The sequence below is a fragment of the Xiphophorus couchianus genome, chromosome 10 (assembly GCF_001444195.1).
Source record: "Xiphophorus couchianus chromosome 10, X_couchianus-1.0, whole genome shotgun sequence".
In the NCBI taxonomy this organism is placed as follows: Eukaryota; Metazoa; Chordata; class Actinopteri; order Cyprinodontiformes; family Poeciliidae; genus Xiphophorus; species Xiphophorus couchianus.
The window spans coordinates 11,193,124-11,218,414 of NC_040237.1; the positions used below are offsets into that span (position 1 = coordinate 11,193,124).

At 40.3% G+C, this 25,291-nt stretch overlaps 1 protein-coding gene across 1 annotated transcript in view; it reads left to right on the forward strand.

The window, feature by feature from the left end:
* The first annotated feature begins 934 nt into the window (after positions 1–934).
* srcap (Snf2-related CREBBP activator protein) overlaps positions 935–25,291 on the forward strand; it is a 37,101-nt gene continuing 12,744 nt past the window's right edge. The window contains exons 1-20 of the mRNA XM_028029976.1: positions 935–1,168; positions 4,548–4,624; positions 7,143–9,835; positions 11,506–11,769; positions 12,524–12,709; positions 12,829–12,969; positions 13,714–13,897; positions 15,488–15,663; positions 17,522–17,612; positions 17,754–17,843; positions 18,585–18,758; positions 18,902–19,125; positions 19,824–20,001; positions 20,106–20,242; positions 20,941–21,110; positions 22,783–23,112; positions 23,299–23,485; positions 23,588–23,757; positions 24,767–24,924; positions 25,029–25,244. Coding sequence (XP_027885777.1) covers positions 7,382–9,835; positions 11,506–11,769; positions 12,524–12,709; positions 12,829–12,969; positions 13,714–13,897; positions 15,488–15,663; positions 17,522–17,612; positions 17,754–17,843; positions 18,585–18,758; positions 18,902–19,125; positions 19,824–20,001; positions 20,106–20,242; positions 20,941–21,110; positions 22,783–23,112; positions 23,299–23,485; positions 23,588–23,757; positions 24,767–24,924; positions 25,029–25,244 — 5,530 coding nt within the window. The 5' untranslated portion in view covers positions 935–1,168; positions 4,548–4,624; positions 7,143–7,381. The remainder of the gene's footprint in view (positions 1,169–4,547; positions 4,625–7,142; positions 9,836–11,505; positions 11,770–12,523; positions 12,710–12,828; positions 12,970–13,713; positions 13,898–15,487; positions 15,664–17,521; positions 17,613–17,753; positions 17,844–18,584; positions 18,759–18,901; positions 19,126–19,823; positions 20,002–20,105; positions 20,243–20,940; positions 21,111–22,782; positions 23,113–23,298; positions 23,486–23,587; positions 23,758–24,766; positions 24,925–25,028; positions 25,245–25,291) is intronic.

The following is a 25,291-nucleotide window of genomic DNA, read 5'->3' on the forward strand; positions in this document are numbered from 1 at the left end:
AGTTCGGTACAGAGCTAAAGCCACCTTCTTCATCAATGAGCTTTTTGCCAAGGTGTCTGGCTTTCTGCTGGACTATCAGCTTTCCCCGAAGGCTCTTTGTATTAGAATGCTTTTTTGTGTGTGTGTTATGTAATATAATAATTGTCTAAAAAGGATAAATGTAGGTTTTTATTATCTGTAAGCCATAATCATTTAGAATAGCAGAACTAACTGTGTGAAATATATCACTCTATGTGTAATTAATCTGTGTGCTTTTTACTTTTTAAATTTCTAAGTGCTAAAATAAAGAAACTTTTTTATATATATATTATTTGAATTTATTGATATTTACATGTAGGGCATGTTACCCACATGTTTCCACTAATACTTTCATGAAAAAAAGTCATTTCTAGAATTTTATGTTAAATCAACAACTTATTAAAGTTTATTTTCTTACAGTCTCACAAAAAAACCAAACAAACAAAAAAAAAAACCTCTCGACCTTGGGGGTGGGGCCACTAGTGTTGAAACACCCCAAAATCACGCATTTCACTCGGACCGCCTTTGTGTTGAGTACAGCCAGGCACTTCTCTGCATAATTGATAAAAATGTTCGGAAACTAAAACGAGCAACAAAAGTACCGCATTTTAAACTTCTGCCTAAACTGGCTTCTTTTTGCAAAACTTTAGACGTCTGAGGGAAATATGACTCACTGTAAATTTCTAAATTTGAATCTGAATTCTTGTTGAAACGTATCTAAAAATGTGTTAAAATTAATAAAATCGCATTACTTCATCGGGCATATGGGTAAAATTGTTTCAGGTGTGACGAACCTATCCTGCTACCCGAACAAAATAATTCGGACAGTTGTAAAGATTGGCGTTCCCAAATTTCAAGTGGCGCGCTTGACTCTATCTCGCGAGATTACGGAGTCTTGTGTACTTTGTCAGGAGCAGCGCTTCGCCACCATTTCGCTGCGTAAAGTCTCCTCCCCGCGACCGCTACATTCTGCGCCGAAACCCAGTCTCTCCCGCTCCGGATTTTAACTTCTTCCCACAGTCCTAGGTGTACCTCGTTGGGTACCGAGAGCCAGTTTGGACTGCCGGCATCACGGATTGAGTACGATTTTGCGCGGATGACGACTCCTTCAGCGAGAATTTAGTAAAAGAAAATCAGTCGGAAATTTCAGGTAGGTGGGAACTTAAGATGGCGGCCTTGAGAGGGAGGGGGGCAAGGAGGAAGTAATGGGGGGACATAAGGGAGTGCTGAAACTAACGGCAGGACGTTACCAGAGTACGTTTGACCTAGTGGTGTGTTTTTAAGGAAATGAACTCACAATTTGTTTGCTTTGCACGACAGAATGCTTATATACAAAGTGGTACCACGAATGAAAGCAAGTGTAACGCTGTGTAACACAAGGAATTTCTATTTAAGTCATGATTTGGAGGGGAGGCGTTGTTAACCCCCTCGAGTCCCCCCACATGTTCATTGCAAAATTTATATGAAACTTTATAATGGCGTTTTATACCTTTCTCTTTTTCGGTTTAAAGAGATATTTCTCAATATTTAAAATTAAGTAAGTAAATAATAATTTTCTATAGAGGTTTGACCCCACGCAGTGACGTCACTTGCGATTCCCCACTCCCTCCCCCTTCTGTTTTACGTGCACAAGCGGGTTTTAATGTGACTTTTTTTGGTGCTTTTTGTGTTGTAATTTATCAGATGTGTTGGTTTCAACGGGCTGTGTCAGAACCGGAGCATTACATAACAAACAGCGAGAGGAAAGGGGCGCCTGCGCATGAAATGATCGCACCCTACTAACTCTTCAAGCTTTGCTAGTTAGCAGCTTGCTTTCTCTTTTTCGCGCAACACAACCCACTGTGTTTATTGTAGAGGCTAGCGTTAGCTAGCTAACCGGTAACGTTAGGCGTTCACTGTTTGTTTTTTTTTTTGTTTTTTTTTATGGTGAAAGCTGCTCCGATCACTCTCGGACGGGAAGCAAAAGTCCGATTCATGAATCACATGATCGGCGGAACCGGTGCTTGCAGACATACCCGCTGGTTAAACGCGTTAGATTTTTATCAGGGTGGATCCGAGTACATGTGGCGACTAGAACTAGCCACAGCGAGGAAACATTACCCAAATTAAAGATTGAATGACTAGAGGCCCAGCTGCGCGCGCTGGACCACCGGCTTTTTTTTTTTTTGCCCGTTGGAGAGAGCGTGTGCTGCAGGATTCCCAGTAGCTTCCTGTGGGCGACTGCAGCACGTTCAACTTGGAGCTGCTGCTCCGGTTTTTATTACTGCTGCAACATTACCCAGTGAAACACAGCCTCATACACTGAGCAGGAGCAAGGAGTTGTCCAGCTTAGCAGTACTGTTGCTCCTCTACTGACTTGACTGACCCTCCCTACACACACACACTGATACTTGTTTTGTTTTAACATTTCACTCTCTAATAAAGCTGCATAGGCCTTCAGGTGCCTCCAGAAAGTTTTGTAAAGGATGACCAAATGTGAGACACTAATAATCATAGTAATAGTTATGAAATATGTTTTTCTTTTTTCTCCAAGTCCCATTTTTCCCATCTGAGTTAACGTAAACAAAGATCAAATTAATCGGGTTACATTTTTAATATTAAATGAGGTTGTACAGCTCTTTAAGCTGTCAGTTATATATATATTGTTTTGTTAAAGAACAAGTTTGATGCATGTTTATTCTGTGAGTAAAGCTACAGTCCTTTTTTTAAAATTACACTATGTGATGAAAGGTGTTGAGGTCAAAAATCCATTATAATGACCCTGTGTTTCACACACTTTAATGGCCAGAGGTGTATAAAATCCAGCTCCTGAGCACCCTAAAAGTTTCAGTAAACCTTTGTAAAATAAGGAGTCACACTTAGGAAATCGGTCACAGTACAATGGTAGAGTGCTAGCTGTGCAATAAGTCCAGTCAGGAAATTTAAATTCTGGTAAGATATTCTTTAGTCAGCTTTTAGTAGTATATGGAAACAGACATGGAAGTGATTAGGAATGACAACAACTCTGCCACTAAGCAATAAACCACGTAAAATCACAAAATGTGACATGGTGTAAAGAGGTTTCCAGTGTTCTCCAGGTCTGTAGCTACAGACATTCAAACTTTGTGTGGTCTTCATATTAGTTCAAGAACAGTAGACATAGAGCTTCATTGACATAGGTTTCAATGTCTGAACAGGTACACTGAAGCCCTACATCACCAAACGCAAGGCACACTGTCAGATGCAGTTGTGTAAAAGACGCCACCAACGGACTGTGGAGTAATAAATCGTACCTCTCTGTCTGGCAATTCAGTGGACGAGTCTGGGTTTGGCAGTTGCTAGGATACTGATGCTTGCATTGTGTCAAGTGCAAAGTTTGGTGCAGAGGGGACTGTCTTCTTTTTTTTGAGTTGCTCTTTACTTCTCATGAAAGGAACGCTTAATGCTTCAACATACCAACACTTTTTGGTATGTGTTTTTTCTGAGATATAGAGATGCAAAAGTTATTCTAACAGAGAAACCCAGGGTTTGTGAACTGACTGCAGCAACATTCCCTAAGTGCTTGGGTGGATGGACCTAAAAGAATGAGGACAGTCAGCCATATTACCTCCAGCTGCTCAGCTGAGTCCTGTCAGTTTTGATAAAGAATGTTGCAGAGAGAGTTTTCCCATGAAAAGTCTTTCCAGGTGTAGCAACTAACAGAGAAAGACTGTTTTCAAAGCTTAGAGGCATTCCTTTTCAGCATTCTCAGTATAAATTTCTTTATGCCATTACTGTTTAACATCGTCACTATGACCCGTGTTTGTTAATACAGTGCTTGTGTACATCTTGCGTACTCTTTCAACCCTTACCTGAATTATATTTTTTACGTTCATATCAGAAAGTGAAACTTGTATTTTGTATAGATTCATTACAGATAGAGAGGAATATTTCAAGGGTTTTATTTCTTCTATTTTTGATGGTAATGGTTTACAGATGATTAAAACACCCATAATTCAGTGTCTCAAATAATTAGAGTGTTACATATGTCCAACAAAAACTGGATATTTCAAACAAATGAACTTCTGAAATGTGTGATCATTTCTGTGCACTGAATACTTGGTTGGGCTCCTTTTGTATGAATTACTGCATCAATGTGGCACATCATTGATGCTCATTTATAGATCCATGACAGTGATTTATTTTAAATGTTAATTTATACTAATTAAAACTACTAGCTAAAGAAATCTAGAAGTCAGATTCTCAGAAAAGACCAATAAAAAGAAAGATTTCCGCAAATCATGGGAAAGATTGCTGACTTAACATTTTTTCAGCAGGCAGCCATTGACGCTCTCAGAAAGGAAAACAATAGTGTGCAGGCCCTGTACTGTGAAGTCAAATTTTTCCAGTACGAAAAATGTATCATAGCCCCCCACCTCCTCCATTCCCGTTTAATTAGAAACATGTCACAGAGTAAAAGTGGTGAAAGCAAAATATTGTTTCACAAGAGTTGTTAATTGTGAAATGCAGTTGATCATTTAATTTTTTTTTCCTTTTCCCCACTTCCTCAGAACATGTGGAAGGGAGCCTAATTTCAGCATCCTGGAAGTAGAAAGCACAGAAGACCTGTGTCTCACACCACAGACAGGTAAGACGTTGCTTTGTAAACACACCCAATCTGATCAAACCGTTTTTAATCTCTTCTCACAGAAACGTCTCAAAACGTCCACAGAATCAAATGTTGTCTGAGGGTGGCTACAGGTTTATGATGGAATGTTTTGTTTGTGTTCAAACTGCATAATGATGATACCTGCTGAATAACAGGGTGTGAGCTTGTGAGCACACAGACTTGAGCCGCCTGCCTTGGAAAGAAACGGGGTGAGGACTGCCGGTAGATATTGCAGGGTTATCACACAGTTGGACTTCTAGTTACTTAAACGCATTCAGGCAAATGGCTAAAATGACTCGAACAGATAATAAATATTCAAAAGACAATGTAAAGTATGAATTGTAATGCCTTTTGAAGTACTTTAAGTACTAAATATGGTATTCTTGTGAGTAATTTAGTGTATTGGAGAACATTAGGGAGCAAACATCATCGTGGAGATCAAGGAACACAGCAGACGAGTCAGAGAGAAAGTTGTGGAGAAGTTTCAACCGGGGCTAGGTGATTAATTAGCATAGCCAGTAGCCACAGGATACTGTTCAGTCTTGAGCTTTTTAATGTATAAAATTGGCAACATAATCACAACATCAGCATGTGTGAAACTGTGATGCTGTGGTAACTTGAATTCAGTATTTGGTAGATCTTTATATTTCAAGTATTCCCACACTGCATCCCAGTAACAGTATGTTGGATGAACACTCGATTCCCCATCTGATGTTGATTTCATTGGCCAAGACGCTGAAACTCTTTCAGATTGACTGTGTTATCTTTCTAAAGAATAAGGAAAAAACTTGGGTTTATTTCAAAATGAACATAAAATATTAATTAAAAATATCACAGTTTAATTTTATTCTAATATTGTGCAACAATAGGTTAGTCAACATTTGAAAATGTAAAGAGCATGACACAACTGCAAGCCGACCAAAACATAGCCGCCCACCCGAACTAAGCAGCCATTCAATGAGTGTATTAATCAGAGAAGCAAACCGGAGGCCTATTCTAACTCTGGAGGAGTTGCAGAGATTCCCAACTCAAGTGGGAGAATCTGTTGACAGAGCAACTATTAGTTGTGCACTCTACAAACCCGAGCTTCTGCAAGTGAGTGGAGAAATAAAATCAAGTCATATTAGGAAAAAAAGTCCTTAGAAGTTTGGTTTGCTGTCTGCCACAAGCCTTATATGGCTGCAGACATGTTGTCTGGTGTGGTCTGGTGAGATGAAACCAAAATTAACACGGCACCAGTCTTAAAGCACTAATGTCACAGGGAAATGTCGTAGAGGCAGAATCAATGAAGCTGGTCAGAGTTGATGGGAAGTCAGACAGAGCTAAATGCAGGAGTACCCTAGAAGAAAACCTCAGAGGCTGCAAAAAACTATCCAGGAGATGACAACCCTAAACATAAAGCCAGAAATAAAATACGATGACGCTGTGAAATCAGAATCTGATCAAGAATGCGCTGATGTGAAAATGTGGACCAATATCTGATGTTAATATTCCTGTGTCATCTGATAACTGATATTTACCAATATATCTTTATTATTTCCCTTGCCTTTCAACATTATAAAAATCTCCACACCACACACATCGCCTCTCTGCTTTAGTTAACGCCTCCAAATCCTGTGCTGCATCATTATAACTGTTGCAAGACTAAACAAATGCCACATGACCAAACACAAATAACTATAAGATGGAAATGAATATCGGCATATTTTTGCATATCGGATTGATGCGATATCTTAAAAAAATGACTTGCAGTTAAAACTGATGTCAATTCTGATATGTTGTGCATCCCTAACTCTAGTGTGCAAAGATGCACTCCATGCAGTCTGGCTGAGCTTGCACTATTTTCTATAGAGATATGTGCTCGTAAATGACATTACTATAAGAGAATAATCTTTAAAGATTTGCCACTGTAATTACAGCAAAACATGGTTCTTCAAAATGTGGACTACAGGAGCTGAATACAATTTCACACCACACTTCAAGATTTTTTTTTTCCGTATAAACAATCAGAAGCAACATCATTCGCCACGTTTGTGCACACAAACAAGGAATTTGACTTCAGTTCCACATTGCTCTCTTCATAGTTATTAATAAAACATAACTATGAAGAGAGTTATATAATTATTTTATTGTATAATAATATTCAGTAAAATTTTGTAGCCATCCTTTTCCTTTCACTTCACAATTCTACTCTCTATGTTGTCATTCTCATTCAATCCCAATAAGCTAAATTTATTCTTGTGGTTGTAGATGTGAGAAGGGCATATGAATACTTTTACATGTCATTGTATATGAGTGGTTCATTACCAGCCTTCTGCAAAACTCTATGGCATTTGAGGATTTGTGATGCAATCATCAGAATCTGGTCTCTTTGAACAAGAACACACCCAAGACCATGCATGATAGTGGGCCGTTAGGCACCAGGGTTGGGGGGGAATCACTGATCTCATCATTCAGACAAATTTTTCTGACGTCTCAATGTCTCTACTCTCCATAGGGGCAGTGTGTGGTCGGAGCAGCTCAGAGGAAAGAAGATCTGGAGAGGAGGCGGAGCGGCAGCTCGCCTCCCCGGCTGTGGATGTGCTGGGTGCCAACCCCCAGGCTGCACAGAATGTGGCTGGGGAGTCGCCGCGGCATGCCCCGCAGCCGGTCGCAGCTGCCCACCGCCTGGTCCCTCCGTTCACAAATCCGTCCGCAGTGCCATTGTCGGACTGCAGCAACTCCACGTACCCCAGCATGGAGAACGCACCCACGAACACTTTGCCTGGGACTCTCCCAAGCAGCAACGTTAAGGCCATCATTTCACAGGAGGTCCTTTCTGAGGAGGCCGCGTCTGGGACACAAAGACTTCCCACTCCCACTCATCCTCCTCTCACATCACAGATTAACAGCACAGTGGAAGAGCATCAATACGGGTCACAAACTATTAAAGAAAAAAGCCTCACAAATAGTCAGGAATACCAGATCCAGCCACCTCAACAAGGTCCTGGGGCTGTGGTTGTTACAGAGTTCAAATCAGAGACTGGAACAAATGTGGAAATTACCGGAGAAAATATTCTCCTGCAACCCCAATCTCAAATCTGTTTCACAGTCGCTTCCTCTGCTGGTTCCCAGTCAAGTGTTGGATTTAAAGTCCAGGAGCTGCCGGTTCACACAGTTCCTCACAGCCACAAAACTCTGTCAGGGGTTGCAGAGTCAGTGGGAAGTGGACAGGACTCAAAATCTCAACTCCAAACTAAACAAACTGACCTATCGGAAACAAAACCTAGAGCAGTCGGAGAGATTTCACACGATGCAGTGGAGACGAGGAAAACAAACTCTCTGGATTCAGTCAAGACATTTCTCCACTCTGAAACACAACCTCATCTTTTGTCAAAGGCCGGACAATCCGCACCTGGAAGAGAAACCTCAGTGTCCTTCTGTGTCGCCCCGGAAGCGGCTCCACAGAACATGGGGGATGAACCGACTGACGCCACCGCCAACATGCTGCCAGAGTTCTCCTCTTTGAAGGAGAGTTCCTCGACTCCCCCTGCAGGGTCATCGCTGCCTGACACAAGTCTAGTGGTCTCGCTGCAGGCAGGAACGCCTCATACCTCAGATCAAGTCCCCTCAACCGAGACGTCCCTGATCGCTGAGATTCTGCGCTCCAGCGAGGCTCAAGAAATTGTGGTTGTCAGGGACAGTGGTGACTGGTCCAATGTGCACCTGAATCAGAATTACCTCCTGCAGCGGGAAGACGGCACCGTCTGTCAGGCCGCCATCGTCAACCAGCTTTCAGCGGGGGAACCGAAGTTGTATGAAGATGACATCCAGGCTGGGGTGGAGCTCCACTCCCAGCCGGTGGAGGTGTACGAGTTCTGCAGTCTGGTGGAGGAGGTCGCCGAGGAAACCATCTGCGTTGGAGGTGGCGGGCAGATACCTCACTCGCCAGGATACGAGGTGAACCTGTTCAACGCGCTACTGGAAAATGCAGAAGAGGACCTCGAGCCTTCTATTCACACAGTTGCGCAAGCCGACACCATCATCATCTCCCAGGAGGCGCTGGCATCGCCTAGTGATGATGCTCATAACCCAATGGGACAGCATTTAGTGCTAAAATCTAACCAAACTGTAGAAGTGGCACACACAAGCAAGGTCTGCTTAGTTCAAGTAGCTGCTGTTACATCTGACTCGTTCGCCATTGAGGAGGCCGACGTCACTACGCAAACTGGGACGCATTGTTCACAGACCAGTTCGGCAGACGTGGGTTTAACGCAGATGAGCGATTCCGCAGCAGTTCAAACAGTTTCACCGCAACAGGAAGCGCTTCTATCGTCAGTAGGTCCAAGCGGGGAACCAGAAATGTCCTCTGCTGTTTCGGTGCATGTTTCCAGCACTACAAGTCAGACCCCAGGATTTGCTGTCGTAAATGCGGTCAAGCCTGAGTTCTGCGTTTCTTCTCGAGAAGGAACTAGAATGAGTCTGTCTCTGACTCCATCTGTTCAGAACGTTGTAATGTCCACAGAATCCAAACCAGAGGCATTCTGCACCACTTACTCCTCTGCTGTTATAAATCCAAAGCTGCTCCTTTTAAAGCCAGAAGAGACTCCTCTCCTGAAGCATCCACCCTCCCTTCAGGCAAAGGTGTCCCAGCAGCAGAATGTGGATGGTGCCCACATCGCTCTGTCTGGCACAGTGTCTAAGGAGTGCCTTCCCCAACCTGTTTTAGCTGCCGATTCTCCGTTTGTGTCTACAGCTCTTAGCTTTCACAAAGATCAGATGCCGTGCTCTGTGCATAAAACATCAACGGCAACAATTCCTGTCAAAGCTCAGCAGACTTCATCAGTCCGCCCTACAGCTTCAACCAGCAAATCAGAGGCCTTAACTTTTACCGAAACGTCAACAAAAGAGACAGATACCCTTCCGCAGGATGTCTCGGCACCCCAACCCGTCACACCTCAAACCTTTGTCATGCTTTCAGCTGCTGAAGAGAGGGACGAAACTGAGACGGCATCTACCAATCCCAACGACTCCAACAGCTACCCCGACGATGCAGAAGACGAGAGCGAGGATATGGACCAAGATCAGGACGAACAAGCAAGTGACATCCAAGAGGGCGAGTTGGGCCAGGTCAGCAGCGCTGAAGAAGACAGCGATGATGAAGCAGACCCTGACAGGAGTGAGATGACGACTCCCAGCTCTACACACAAGGTACTTCAACTGAAAATCACACCATGATGTGGGCTTGATCAAACTATGCCTGGGTAGTGCAGTCGTTTACAAAAGTAAAATACACTCTTTTAATTTTAAAGTTGTACATATCTGGACATATTAAAAAAATATCTGTCCTGTATCAGATTTTAAAACTTCTTAAAAACTAATATCAGGTGTACAAAACCACACAATTTCCATTTCCTGTTGTAGTTATTTAATAAATAAAAATGGAACAATAATAGAAAAGCTGTTTGGCGAATCAAAGTTCACCCTTTCGATATCCATAACATTTAAATTAAGCATCAAGTTCAGCTTATTATTCAAAAAGGTTAAAAAATGTTTTCTGTCTTGGGAATCTCAACAGTTTGCTTCAGCTCATTGATTTGCAGCATTTACTCCTGGATGAGCATGTAGTGACGGCAGACAATTGCTTGCACTGAGTCAACTTTACAGCAATCCCTCATACTCGGCATGCAGTGGAGAGGAAAATATCCACTTTAACAGGAAGAAGACTGCAACAGAAGCTGGATCGCTGTTTGGCAGTGGGGTGGATGGATGATACTTTGGGCAGCCATAACATGAAGCTGTCAAACTGTTTGCAGGACAATGATTCCAACCACAGCTCTACAACATAATAAGTGAAAAAGAAAAGTGGAGACCCCACATTGGTTGAAATGCTATGGTGCGACCCCAAGAGCTGGGAGAATATCTGCAAATCTCAGTGGGCTAAAGCTAGCTATTAAATCATAGGGTGCACTTAGTTTTTCTACACAAAGCTTTTTCAATTTGGCTTCGTTATAAGGAAATTATAGTATTGTCTGTCATTCATTTTGTATCCTTGATTAGATTTAAGATGAGTATCAGTAAATTATCCTTTAATGCAAAATTTCACATGAGTTATGTTCATTAAAGCATCTTTTCAGTCGAAGCTGGCTTCCTTTTGTTTTCGGCTGATGTTCAACGTTCTCCGGTTTTACTTGTAGGTTTAATAATTATCCCATCATAGAACCTGGAGGAATAAAAATGTTCTCTTTTTATCTAATAACAAAGCTTTGTTATTAGCTTTGTAGATAACAAAACATTGTGATCATGTTTTCCACTGTCTTCCTCCTGCATGTAGTCCATCAATGCAACTCATGGTATAGTGTCGGTTTTATGTAGCTCCTTTTAAGTTGGCTGCATGCTCAAGCCATGTGTGTTTTCCAGCATGAAGAGAGCAGGGCTGACACACAGTCACTGTTCCTTAAGGTAAGCGGTGGTTGTCAGAGAACCACATAGGCTCATGCTCACAGGACATTCAGTTTGGGTCACTTTTAACACAAATGGGCATCTTTGGTTTTAGTTTTCTTTTTCTTGCATGAGGATGACCACAAAAGATCTATGATTGACAGTATAATGGCGTTTTCTAGTAAATTTGATTATTTTGATGAGCTTAGATAATTTTAGTAAATCAATTTATGTAGTTAAACCTATAGTATATAAATTTCTCTTTTTTTTTTTTTTTTTTACAAATTACTGAAAAGAAATATTATCTACACAGATAATTAATAAATCACAGAAATAAATGCACTTTATTCTTTGATGGAGCGTGTTCACCTCTGCTTTTGCATTCATCTCTTTTTCACATTAAAATAAAATTGTCCTCAACCGTCTGTCTCGGCCCTCAGGTGCGCCAGTGGATCTCAGATAGAGTCACGGTCAGTTCGTCTCCCTCCTCACCGTCCGCCTCCACTTCCTTCCACTGCCCCTCATCCACTCCTGATTGGACGACACCTCAACGGGAGAAGAGCTCGCCTCTCAGGGGTCCCCATGGCAAGTTTGTTTCTCCTTCCTCTGTGGGCTACAGTTCCTCTTCTTCGCCGCCAGACCAGACCACACCCCATCGTTCCCGTGGGGATCGGCACGCTGACATGGCAGAGCTGGCAAAACATGTGAGTAAGATGTACAGGAACACAATTTGGCTTTATCGCACCAAAAATAAACACGATTTGGCACAAAACATTCCATTTGCATCTTTAAGCAAATCAAAGTAATTGCAGATTAAAGGAATATTTTCCTTCTTCTTTTTTTTTGTTGATACATTAGCTGTGGTATTTCTAACAGGAACGTGGTTGAGTTTTGTTCTTGGCCCAAAGACTTTGTGGCAAAACAACCAGGAAGTTGATCACTGAAAAAGGGGAAACTAAAAGGAAATAAATACCCAGAACAATGGAGCTGGCTGTGGTTAGAGCCTGGAAAAACCATTATGAAAGAAGAAACGTGCAGAATATATCTTTACAGTTATTGCAGTTGTTACAAGTTTTGTTACAAACAATACTGTACTCTAAATTGTGTAAATGGGGGTGAAAGGGACTAAAATGCTGACCTCATCATCATTGTTGTCAAAGCCAAATGTTCTCTGTGTTGAAGGGGGAAAAATCATCGTTACTCTGTCATTCACCTGGGAGTTTAGGGGTAGGGGGTAATGAAACCCCACGCTATTAAAAGCTAGTATTATGAAATCAAACCAATGTAAGTCGAATTTGCAGCTGAAAAGCCCCAAACATGCACATGAATGGCCATAATTGTGGCCTTTCCATACATTTAAACTGTCTAGACAACAAAATTTTAAATCCTTTTGCCTGGGAATAATTTTCACGAAAGCGTAATTTCAACGACTGACTAAAAAGTGTTTGTACGCTGTAGGAAGCAGACATTGAACATCGAACCCAGGCTCTAAAGAAAGAAGGTTTCTGGTCAACGAAGCGTCTCTCCCGTCTGCCGGAGCCGCAGCGGACCAAAGTTCACTGGGATTACCTGTGTGAGGAGATGCAGTGGCTCTCTGCTGACTTCGCTCAAGAGAGACGGTGGAAGAGAGGTGTGGCCAGAAAGGTAAGTATCGGTCCAAAACAGAACTACAATTGGTACATTTTAGTATGATAAATGAATAGGGACGCATCTCTGATGTACACGTTAAATATGTTAGACATGTTCTACTGATGTATTGCTAGGTGGTGCGAATGGTGATGCGACATCATGAGGAGCTCAGGCAAAAGGAAGAGAAAGCCAAGAGAGACGAGCACGCCAAAATCAGAAGAGTGGCCGCTTCTATCGCCAAGGAAGTCCGGGCGTTCTGGAGCAACGTTGAGAAGGTCAAAAACATCCCTGCTGCATTTTAAATTTAAAAATCGGCTCAGTTAGTCAGAAGCATAGCTGTCATGACTGATTCAGTGACATTTAATTTAGCATATTGTCACCTTCCTGAAATAATCACCCAAATAATTTTTTGCCCAAAGTTATTTTGTGGGGGAAAAAAATCATCACTCCTTTACTGTCAAAAGATGATTTAGGCAAAATTGACTTGGGGAGGGACAATATGCTATGAGAATGTATATATCTTTATACATTTCTTGGCTCTGTCCTTCTCATATCTGCTATATTTTTAATTTTAAAACAAAAGTTGCCTCAAGATATTTTACTGCCAGCATTTTTGCTCAGTTCAGTTCAGCAGTGATCAAACTCTAGAAAAAAACTGGCTACGGTCCAGGTTGATCCGATATAAATTATTCCAGATAAACCAAATGCAGATTAGACCAGCTACTTTTAATCCAGTTATAGTTGTTATATTATTGCAGTTTTACAGTAATTGTTGGCCTCTATGTCTGTTGTCTTGCCACTTACTAGTTTTCAGATCCAGTTCTTAGTTAAGCTGTTCTGTAAAATATGAAACATATAATTCCCATCTTTTTATTTGAAAGAAAATCATTTTAAATCGGACAGAAGTATGGATTACTTTTGGGCTTAACTGTTTGCATATGCAATTAGTTTTTAGTCAGTGATATCAAATAAACAGACATGTTGTAAAGGGGGTGATGTTTTAATTTTTGTGTTTAAAGGTGGTACAGTTCAAACAGCAGTCGAGACTGGAGGAAAAGCGCAAGAAGGCTTTGGACCTTCAGCTCGACTTCATTGTTGGCCAGACTGAGAAATACTCTGACCTCCTCAGCAAGTCGCTGGCGAGGCCGGTGGACACCGATGTATTGCCGCAGAAATCTCTGCCACCTCCTGTTGACGAAGACGGTAGGCTGTCCTTTTGTCAACACGGGTAAAGAGTGCTTTTAGAGCCGACTCATTGGATCAGACAGGGATGTTGTCATAGCAACACGCCATTGGCAGGTCATTCAGGGATACAAAAAGTGTTTCATAGAAACAAAAAGCTGTTCACACTGCCAAGCTCGCTGCAACTTTGAGTTATGTAGAAATGTGACTAATGCCGAGTGGCCCCCCGTCAGGCCTGATTCGGGCTTGTCAGACCTGCCAGACTTCTTCTTCTTTTTCTGGTTATCAATGGCATCTGATTACAGAAGGTCGGAGAGCATATGTTTCCACTGCAGCGAGTTAATGGCTTCCTAAGAGCATTCTCTGTCTTTAAAACACAAGGCAAAAACGAAGCTCTTTATGGATGCTTTTCCATAAAGCATACCCAGAACAGGTGATTTAGAGTGCATCAGTTCTGGATCTGCTGCAGTTCTGCTCATACAAGTAAGGAAGTACATTTCATTTGCGTTACAACTTCTCTGAATGTTACACATGTATTTGTGTTTCCATTTGAACCTTACAGACCCATTCAATACATTGTAATATTACAGAAAAGTCCATTTATTTCAGGAACTTTATCACCAAGTGAAGCACTTAATTGCACACAGACAGGTGTTTGAGAGCCTTTATTTCTGTTTGTTATGATAATTTACTGTTAATGAAAACATAACATAAAATATAAATTAAAATATCACATCAGACCAATGAAAAACATTTTTAATACAGAAATGTGGGCATACCTGCTTAAAGGTGTGTCGATTCTCTAGAGGGACTTTTAATCTGACAAGACTCATTGGAACACATCATAGTTTATGGAATGCGAGTGCAGATTATAATCACTGTGTAGATTATCACTTTGCTTGTCCATTTTAGGTGTGTATTTTTATTACTATTCTTTCTGTTAAAACTTGTATTTTCCTGGTATTTATAAAGTTGGTTTTTAGTGGCTAAAATTTTGTGTCTATATAAAAAAATCGTGGACATTTTGAAAATGTCGTATTACAGCTACAAACCTCTTATTAGTGGGATTGTATGTGACAGACAAGAACACCCCAGGAAGTAAAAGGAACACAATACATTTTTTGTTTTTTTAAGAAATAAAAATATTAAAATTATGGCCCTCATTTGCATGCAACCCCATTAACGTCAGGGTTTCTGTAGGATCATAAAAATGGTCATTTTCCAACTTTCCCACAAATATGCAGAACCATTTAGGTCCTGTTATTTATTTATTTTTTTATTTGGTCAGGAAATTTAAATCATAAGATTTGTTACCCGATCCATAGTTGGTTTCTTCATCATTAACGTTTGTATGTTTAATGAGGCTTTGGGGAGGAAAAAAAAATTGTTTAATAATTGGTCAAAACACGTCTTCATTCAGTGTAATGAAGCTTACTGCATATTTTAAAAAGTCATTAAACAAAGGTGTAATAAAACACCTGCAAAATATTTAGTTATATTTAACTTATCTAAATTAGAACACGTTATTAATATTCGTATTTTCATGCAATTTCTTCGTATACTTTTGTTTTTGCAATAAAACAAGCTCTTTTTTAACTTCTCCTTCTGCAGACAGAGACTTTGAGCCTCCCTGTGAAGAGGAGGATGATGAAGAGACCATAGAGGTGGAGGAGCAGCAAGAAGGCAACGATGCGGCGAGCCATCAGAGGGAGATCGAGCTCCTAAAGGAGGAGAGCATGCTGCCCCTGGACCAGCTTCTCAGCACGCTCAAACTGCCTCCCCCACAGGTAGCCCGGGCAAACGGCTATGGAAACGCTTTCACAGAGCAGAACAATGAGCAGACATTAAGTCTATTTTAAATGTTTATCTTTTTTTTTTTTTTTTTTTAGGAAAAAGTACATTTCTGCTTCAGGTTAGCTTATTAAACTGGTTTATGAGAGCCTCTTTCACACAGAATGACATCTGCCAAGAAGTCACCTGGGTCAGAGAACCGGTTACGAGGGTTTAGTCTGGAATTTGTTTGAGTTTAAAGAAATCATGCACTTGAAAGTGGGTTACTTTTCTACTAGTAGTTCAAGTTTGTTGCAGGTCTTGATTCAAAATTGAAAGATTAATGAATATTTGCCAACACTAAGCTGCGTGTCTTGCTGGGATATGCTATAGGTATTGTTTTTTTCAGTCCAAGCCTCATTGAAATCCTAAGTAATGAAAAGGTTCTGTTACAAGTCTGGATTTTACTGATGAAGGAAAACGGCATATGCTGGCTGAGGTGTATTTCTTTGTAGTGTGAAGTTTTGTTTGCTTTGGGAGCTGTTTGCTCCTGTTGTAAAATGTCTTATTTCAGTTGCACAACACTAACACAGCAGGGTGCCTAATGATCACTCAATTAGATTGTGCTCTGAGACTTATAAAGTATGCAGTGGAGCTCTTGCAAGTTAGAGTTTTAGTGTCTGAGCTCTGTAAATTTGCATGTTTATTCTCCTCCTTTCACATCATAACTGTTGAGCTCATAAAGAGCTTTTTAGCTGAAATAATCAAAAGACTAATTTTTTAAGAGATTTTTTTAAGACTAATAGATGTAACTGTTGAAATAAGAGGCAACCAGATATTCCTCCTTCAGAAAGGCTTGTTCAGATCATGAGTTAGGAGCATCAGACTTCAAGTGGGAGTCACTCATCAACCGTTCACAATAATATATATATGCTGAAAAATGGAACTTTAAAAGTTTATGTTTAAATGATGTTAAATTAATTGAATGTACAGTTAGATTCAATATTATTCATACTCCTGATTGACTAAAAGTTAAAGTAATTTTACCAACATGTTTCTTCTGATTTGAGGCAATTGCAGCGTTTTGTGGTTCTGTCAAAGTCCCGACTTGAACCTGAGCTAAAGATTAGAGTGATGGCATAGAGGCCTTCCAATCTGAAAGACCTGATTTTTATCACCAGTTTTCTGTAACATCACCATCTTTCATAGCAGTTTCACAAACTGTCATACCTATGAGCTAAATTTTAGCTAGTAACAACCAGTCATACTCTCTATGCCAACAGCATGCTTTAGAAAGCTTCTTCAAGGGCATTATGATGCTTCAAATGCGTACAAAATTCAAGAATGTCAAAGTTGTTTCAGTATGAAAACAGGCAGTTTTAGTCTAATGCAAGATTTTCAAATAAGAACCAACCAAGAACAAGCTTCTTGGTTGGATGAAAGGGCAATGAGCCTTACTGTTAGAAAAACCTTTTCAAATCATGTTTGATACCTTTTGATTATCTTTTTCTAAAACATGTGAGCCCCTTCCTCTGCTTTTTGCTCTTCATTTGGAGCTCCATCTAACTGAGCATGAATTTCTGAGATGAATATGTTGGGTTAACAACACCTTTGTTCTGTCTAGGTTTTACGATACAAACATTAGACCTGAACATATTGAAGTGTAATAGACATGCTCATAAAGGATTACAGCTCTTAAGTTTTACAACATTGAACTTTCCTACAACTTTGAGTGTGAGGTATGAGTTTTTAAATTGCTCAGTTTAACCACATTGCAGCTGTAACTGAATATAGAGGAAGTTTGTGCCAGTTTTGTGGGTTTTGTTGTTGTTGTTGTTTTTGGCTAAGTAATCACCAAATCTTTGGAAAACTTAGGAATCTGGCTCAGAGGAAGAATGCTCAAACGAATCTTCTTTATCGGCGGAGGAGGATGAAGATGGAGAATTCACTGCCAATGAGGAGGACGGTAAGATTAATTTAAGATAGTGTAAGACTACAACCACTTTTTGTGTATTTTCTACACTTTAACACTTTAGATAAGGAGAAATAATACCAAAGCTTTTCTGTTGGAATAAAATAATGATGTTTTACCTCACCTCGTGTTCAGCTGAGGATGAAGAAGACACCATAGCAGCTCAGGAGAAGGTGGAAGGAAACATCAACCATGCTGAAGAACTTGATGACCTAGCGAAAGAAGGTAGTTTTTTTCCCTCCTTCATACTTTTATTAAAAAAAACAACAAACTTTTAATTGCTTATGTTTGTATTTTTTGCACTAATTTAGCCTGTTTTACAGCTCCACCATGACCTAGATAACTCCTCCTACCTGCTTCATGTGTTGTTTACATCAAAATTACTTAGAATTTTAGTGTTTTGCAAATGGATCCAAGCCTTTTTTCTTTTACATTTTGTGATATTGTGATACTATGTAGCAGACCAACACAAAGTAACTCGTATTATTGATCTGTAGAGAAAATGATACCTGATTTTAGATTTTTCTTAGAGCAAAAATGAAAACATGAAAACAGAAAAAGTGAAACTTTGACAAACTTGTCCTCACATGAGTTCGGTCAGAAAGAAGAGTTATTTTAAAAACAAGAGTGGGTAAAAATTTCAGACTGTGGGCGGGACGACTCCCGGCAATACTTGCTTCAAAAAGAAACTCTTCAAAGTATTGATTAGAAGCAAATAAAAAGTACAAGCCATACTTTTCAGATATTTATCTGCATAAATATTGAGAGCTGTATGTTTTTGTTTATCACACAAAATCCCAATCAATGCATAAAACTTTGCATTTGTAATCTTAACAAATTGAGAGAAGGGTTAAGGAGAATGGCTTAGGGAAAAATACAATTTCTTTTGCAAGGAACTTTATTTCAAGTCTCGTTATGAAGAAGAACAAATAACTCCAACCCGACTTGTTTCTGGTTCTCTTCCAGGCGACATGAGTCTGGAAGAGCTTCTGGAGAAGTACAAAGGAGCGTACGCTTCTGACTTTGAGGCTCCTTCTGCTTCTGCCTCCAAAGCCAGCTCCGATTCTGAGGTGTCTGGGGATGAGGAGGTGGAGAATGAGGAAGATGAGAGTGATGTGGAAAGCAACACGTCATCCTCGGGTATCAGCACTCCCTGCGAATCAGGAATTATTTATTAGCTCTTTTTTCTTTTTTTTTTTTTTTTCTTTTTTTTTTGCTAATTTGAAAGTTTTAAAAACTTTTTGTCATTCATTTGTTGCATCTTTCTGATGCACTTCTTTCAGACTCCCCTAACGACAGTGCAGATGACGACTCAGAGAAAGATGTAGAGGAGAGTGCCGAAGAGGAGGAGAAGGATGAGTTTGGAGATGAGGGGATGGAGCTTTTGCTGAAGGAGGGAGACCACAGCCCGCCTTCCTCCAGCTCGCGGCCAAAGAAAGAGATCAGCCACATTGCTGCAACGGCGGAGAGCCTGCAGCCTAAAGGCTACACTCTGGCAACAACCAAGGTCGGTTGCTGCAACATTGACTACTCAATCTTCTGATCTAGAGATGCACCAATCATCATTTCTGTAGGTCGGCTACCAATTTGACTGTATTCCAAAGTCTCCTTTAAGACCTAAAATAGAAGAAAAAATGTAAACAGTATTTACTATAATTCGTTTTTCATGCCTTTTGGCTGCAGGTGTTGTTTAATTACGCTTGTATAACATTTCCAAATCCACAATATTCTTCAAGTTGAAAGCCTTAAAGTGTAAACAATATGTAGCTTTATTACATAAATCCTTCCTATTATCTACTGAAAGTCATATTCTCTCTTGAAACCTACTTTCTACAACCTCAGACATGTTGTAAAAAGTAGATTATTTTTAAATAATAGTTCTTCCTTAGACTACATTTTTAAACCTGTCAGTATTACCTATAATGGCTAATTTTGACTTCCACACTCAATAACAGTTTTCAAAGTGAGATGTGTTAAGTGTTACGACCTAGTAATTCTTAAGGATGACCTAAAGGGGATCGTTTCTGTTTTTGTTTTTTTTCTCTTTCCTTTCTTTTTTTGAGTTCCTGCCTGGCTGGTCACCAGTCAGGCTTGGATAATCTGAAAATGGTCCGATTCTGGTCACCAGTCTGCTTTTCTGTGCATCTTCGTTCTAACCCTATTCACATCTGGATCATTACTTTCTCATATTTTTCCTTTCTGAAGGTAAAGACCCCCATCCCATTCCTCCTTCATGGAACACTGCGGGAATACCAACACATCGGACTGGACTGGTTGGTCACCATGTACGAGAAGAAGCTCAATGGGATTCTGGCTGATGAAATGGGCCTGGGGAAAACCATTCAAACCATCGCTCTGTTAGCCCACCTGGCCTGTGAAAAAGGTAACGGGCCATATTTATTTATTCCTCAAGCCTGTTTTTAAAATCCCTCTCCATGTACATGTGCTTTTACTTTCCTTCAACCAGTTTTTTTTCTTCTTCTTTAGGGAACTGGGGTCCCCACCTCATCATTGTCCCCACCAGTGTGATGCTGAACTGGGAGATGGAGCTAAAGCGCTGGTGTCCAGGGTTTAAGATCCTCACCTACTTTGGAAGCCAGAAGGAGAGGAAGCTGAAGAGACAGGTGATGTTTCTCTGCTTTATTGGGTTTGTCTGCAGCTTTTCTTTTATTGGGTGCATGGTGGCATCATGTATGACGTAGGGCTAAAATATTGAGAGCATGAAGCAGAATTGTAGCCTAGATTACACCCTTATAATACCATGAGGCAGCAGCGACCAATCCATAACCTTTGAAAAGTATTCATGTCAATTGAACATTTCCACATTTTGTTGCATTACAGCCACAGACTTCAATATATCTTCCTAGAATTTCAATGTGGAAAACACAAAATAGTGCATAATTTTGAAGTAGGCGGCAAATTATGATTGTTGGATTGTATGATAAAAATATCAAAATGGTGGCTTGTGAGAGTTGGGAATAATTTTGTAGTTTAGGGAGACTGAATACATATTCCCACCATAGATCTTTGAAAACCATGCATCCTTCTTTTTAATATGCACTACTTCGTGTTGGTCCTTTTAAAGCCTCTTGTTTTAAAACCTAAACTGCTTGAGTTAATTATCTTCTCAATAGTTAACAGGCTGATATCAAATGTCTAATTTTGAAATAAATTATTTTACATTACATCTTTAGCCACTTTTACGTATATTTATACTTAAATCTGTCATAACAAAAAGGGACAACGGTTCCGAGATTTTTTTAGAACCTTGCCAGTGAAAAATGAGGACAGCTCACTTTTTATTCTCCAATTCTTTTCACAGGGCTGGACGAAACCCAATGCTTTCCACGTCTGCATCACGTCGTACAAGCTGGTGCTGCAAGATCACCAGGCCTTCAGGCGAAAGTCCTGGCGCTATCTGATCCTCGATGAGGCTCAGAACATCAAGAACTTTAAGTCCCAGCGTTGGCAGAGTCTGCTGAACTTCAACAGGTCTGTAGATTCTGTCAAACCTCGCTTGGTGTGTTTGGAATATTTTACCTCTATTATTGCTATTATGAAAGAGCGCTACTCGTATATCAGATCTGCTATTGTTCTAAACATTAAATGGCTGGAATTATTTTAATGAGCCAGTGGTGCTCTCTGGTAGGTCCATTCTTTTATCTGTAAGGTGACAGTTGTGAATTGATTCTTTTACCGCAGTTTTTTAATTGCAAGAGTAATACTATTGAGTCAAAACTGCTGATGTTCTGGTGCTTTATTTTTCTGTTCTTCTTGGTAATATGATATTTTTACGGCTCATTTCATGAGTACTTCCAAAATCCAGGCCTGTCGTGATCTGCAGAAAGACATCAGACTCTTGCATGTCCCGTCACACTGTGATCCTTCCTGACTCTTAATCATTCAGCTGAAAGTTGAGCTGGACTGCTCAGTTTGAAGTTCATTTGTCACAGGGTTCTATCTGTGTCTGTCGCTGCCCTCTGGTGACTTAAAATGAATAGAAACAAAATGTAAACTTATAGAAGCGCATTTTAACTTTGTACTTCTACAATATAGTTTTCTTTTAAACTTGAGGAAATACTCAAGTGCTTTGATTCATCTAGTTTATATAAATTTAAATCACTTACAAATACAAAATATTGAAGGAATGTCTGTTTCAATTTTCTTCCCACTTAAAATAAAAAAATGTTATTACATGTAGAAGAAAATATCAATATTTTGGATTTTATTTATTTTTATTCATTGTTAAACTGACAATCAATGTTGCCATTGTCATTCAAATTAAACTTTTGTGTCATAAAAGACGGAATATTTTTGTCATAATTTTAATGGACGAAATGAATAATGCAACTGTTGACCTTTTTTCCGTGCTGAACCAACTCTATCTGGGCTGCAAAGATGTGTAAAAATTATTCTTTTTAGCTAATTTTCATTATGAGACTTTTGGCTGGAGGTATGCCAATGCGCATGTCACTGGAGAATCGTCTGCAAAGATATATGAAGCAGAAGGATAAGTTGGATTCAGGCTGCTGGACTATATTCCAGCTAAAAGTACCAAAAGAGAGGAGTTTTTTTGTTGTTGTTGTTCAGTAAACTAGAGATGTACTAATATGGATTTTCCTGAATTTTTCTTTTTCTTTGAGGTCTGACCTGCTGATTCAGCTATTTTTTTTTTTTTTAAAAAAAGGTCCATAATACACAAAAGTAAAAATGCATCAATCAGAATTTGTGCTGTTGCTAAAACATTTTAACCATTTTTGACCACTTTCTAAAAACTATAATGTAAGAACTTTGAAAATGTATATTTTCTTTTCCAAGCATCCAGCATTAGGATTAAGAGTAGTTTCTTTTAAGCACTGTTATTTACTGGAATTATTTTAATGTTATGTCTAAAGAAAATGTCTAATTTCTAAAGAAATCTAAGGAGATTTCCAAAGGGCCGTCATCATTTTCTGTTATATGATAGAGGTTGAAAGGTCAAAAGGTTAGAACAGATCTATTTTGCTGTACATTGTTCAGCCTTCCTATTATCTGCTGAAAGTCTTGCTCTCTGAATTAGGGGATTTTGAGTTACCGACTGTCCACTCTTGCTAGATTTAATTGTCTTCATGTTTGCTGGCTGAGTCTTTATCCTGACCTTGCTTCTACCATCTCTCCATCACAGCCACCGCCGACTGCTGCTGACAGGAACTCCCTTGCAGAACAGCCTGATGGAGCTCTGGTCGCTCATGCACTTCCTCATGCCTCACGTCTTCCAGTCCCACCGGGAGTTCAAGGAGTGGTTCTCCAACCCGCTGACAGGAATGATCGAGGGCAGTCAGGAGTACAACGAGGGCCTGGTCAAGAGGCTTCACAAGGTGCTGAGGCCGTTCCTGCTCAGGAGGATCAAGGCCGACGTCGAGAAGCAGATGCCGAAAAAATACGAGCACGTGGTTCGCTGCCGCCTCTCCAAACGGCAGAGGTTTCTCTACGACGACTTCATGGCACAAGCCTCGTGAGTTCCTGAAAGATCAGAAAAATATTTAGTGTCTTAAAATATTCACACCACTTGAACTTTTTTTCACAGATTTTATGTGATACACTACTACAAAATAGTGTTTAATTTTAAAGTGAAATGATCTCAGCTCTGACTAGTTGTCCTCCTGGAAAATGAACCTCCAGCCTTCTCTCTGATCCATAGGACACGGGAAACGCTGGCCAGCGGTCACTTCATGTCCGTCATCAACATCCTCATGCAGCTCCGCAAAGTGTGCAACCACCCCAACTTGTTTGACCCTCGACCCATCCAGTCGCCCTTCATCACGCAGCCCATTGTCTTCCGTACTGCCTCCCTGGTGCAGGAAGCTTTGGAGATTTCTCCTCTGAAGGTTAGCATGGATGGATGCTTAACAAAACTTTTATTTGCTGCTCAAATGAGCTGTGAAAGGATGGCAACATTTTTCTTATTATTTTCTGTTTTAACTTTCCAGCGCTGTGACCTTTCTTCATTTGATCTTGTCGGTTTGGAGCACCATGTCACCCGTTACCAGGCGGACGTCTTCCTGCCGCTCCACAGAGTCAGCCGCCAGCTTATACAGGAGATTACAGAGTCCCCTGAACCACCGCCGAGACCCAAACCGGTCCGCATGAAGGTCAACAGGTACGTGCTGCAGCCAAGATTATTATTATTATAAGACAAATGCAAAATAGGAGCGATAGGCAAGTTATGTATGAACATGGAAGAGAAAGAGAACTGTATACAAACCAGGGGTTTATTGAAGAAAAGTATCCAGTAGTTCTTCAAAGAAATAGACTAAACTTGGCCAGTTTGTCAGATGGATTTATTAATAAACATACTTTATTATATTTTGCCGCCAGGCATCCTAAAAATAATGACTGTGATAACATGAATAATTCATACTTGATATTTTCTCTGTTTTGACATTTTTCTGACATAGTGAGTCAGAAACATTTTAAAGTCCTTCCACTGGCTCCTTGCAGCTCAGAAAACAGACTTTAAAATATTTCTGTTAGTCTATAAATTACTGAACAGCTTAGCACCAGAATACATAAAGGATTGTTTGTTGTTGTATCAACCCTTCAGATCACTCAGGTCTTCTGGTTCTGGTCTGTTCTGCCGAACCAGAACCAAATATGGAGAAGCAGCATTCAGCTTCTATGCACCATAAATCTGGACCAAACTTCTGGAAAACTGCAAAACAGCCGAAACAGTGAAGGCTTTAAGTCAAGTCTAAAAAACAAAGTAGTAAAATGGAACATAGATCAAAATATTTATTGCTTGATGATTTTAATGATGGCATTTCACAAAATGTAATGTTTATTGCTTGTTTCATAATTAGTGACTGTGTTATGTTTTTAGAATTTAAAGCACGTTGAACTGCCTTGTTTTTGAAATGTGCTACACAAATAAACTTATTAAACTTTTTAGTGAGAGCTTCCAGAGGCAGACCTTCATGAAGTTGGTTCTGAGCTTTCATGTATGGAGCAGTGTTAATTTTGCCACACATTTTAGTTTAAAATAAAATATAGTCTTAGTCAATCTGATCTTTTGTCGTCGTTTTCTAATCGACTAAATCTCACAAAACCTTCTTCTGCTGAATTTCTGTTAACGAGTGTTTTTCTGAATGGTTGATGTGGTGTTATTTTAGGATGTTCCAACCACCTCCTAAAGGAGATAATCGACCCGTTCTGCTGATGAACAAACCCACCTGCTCCGTTCCACCTGCAGCCCAGACCCCCAAACCTTCTCCTGTCTCTGAAGCCGCTCCGGCTCCTGCTCCACCTCCTACTCCTGTTGTTCAGCAAGGTCGGTGCAAAAAAAAAGAAGAAAAACATTTAAAAAATAACTCTTCGTAAATCTTGTTAGTTTATTTTTAAATTCGCATGCTCACCGTTTCTTATGTCTTCCAGTGGTGTGTTCAGTGGTGCCCACAGCTCCAACTCGCCCTCCGATTCATCCCGGTCCTCAAACCGCAGTGAGGTCCAGCGCGCCGAAGTCAATACTGACCGTACGGCCTCCCGGTGCGCCCAGTGCAGCCAGTATACCGGCCCATCCCAGTCCGGCTCCCAGCAGCATCATGCCACAGAGGGTTTTACTCAGCCCCGATATGCAAGCAAGGTTGCCATGTAAGTGCGTTAACTTTAGGGAAAGTACTTGAGGGGTTATCACTCTC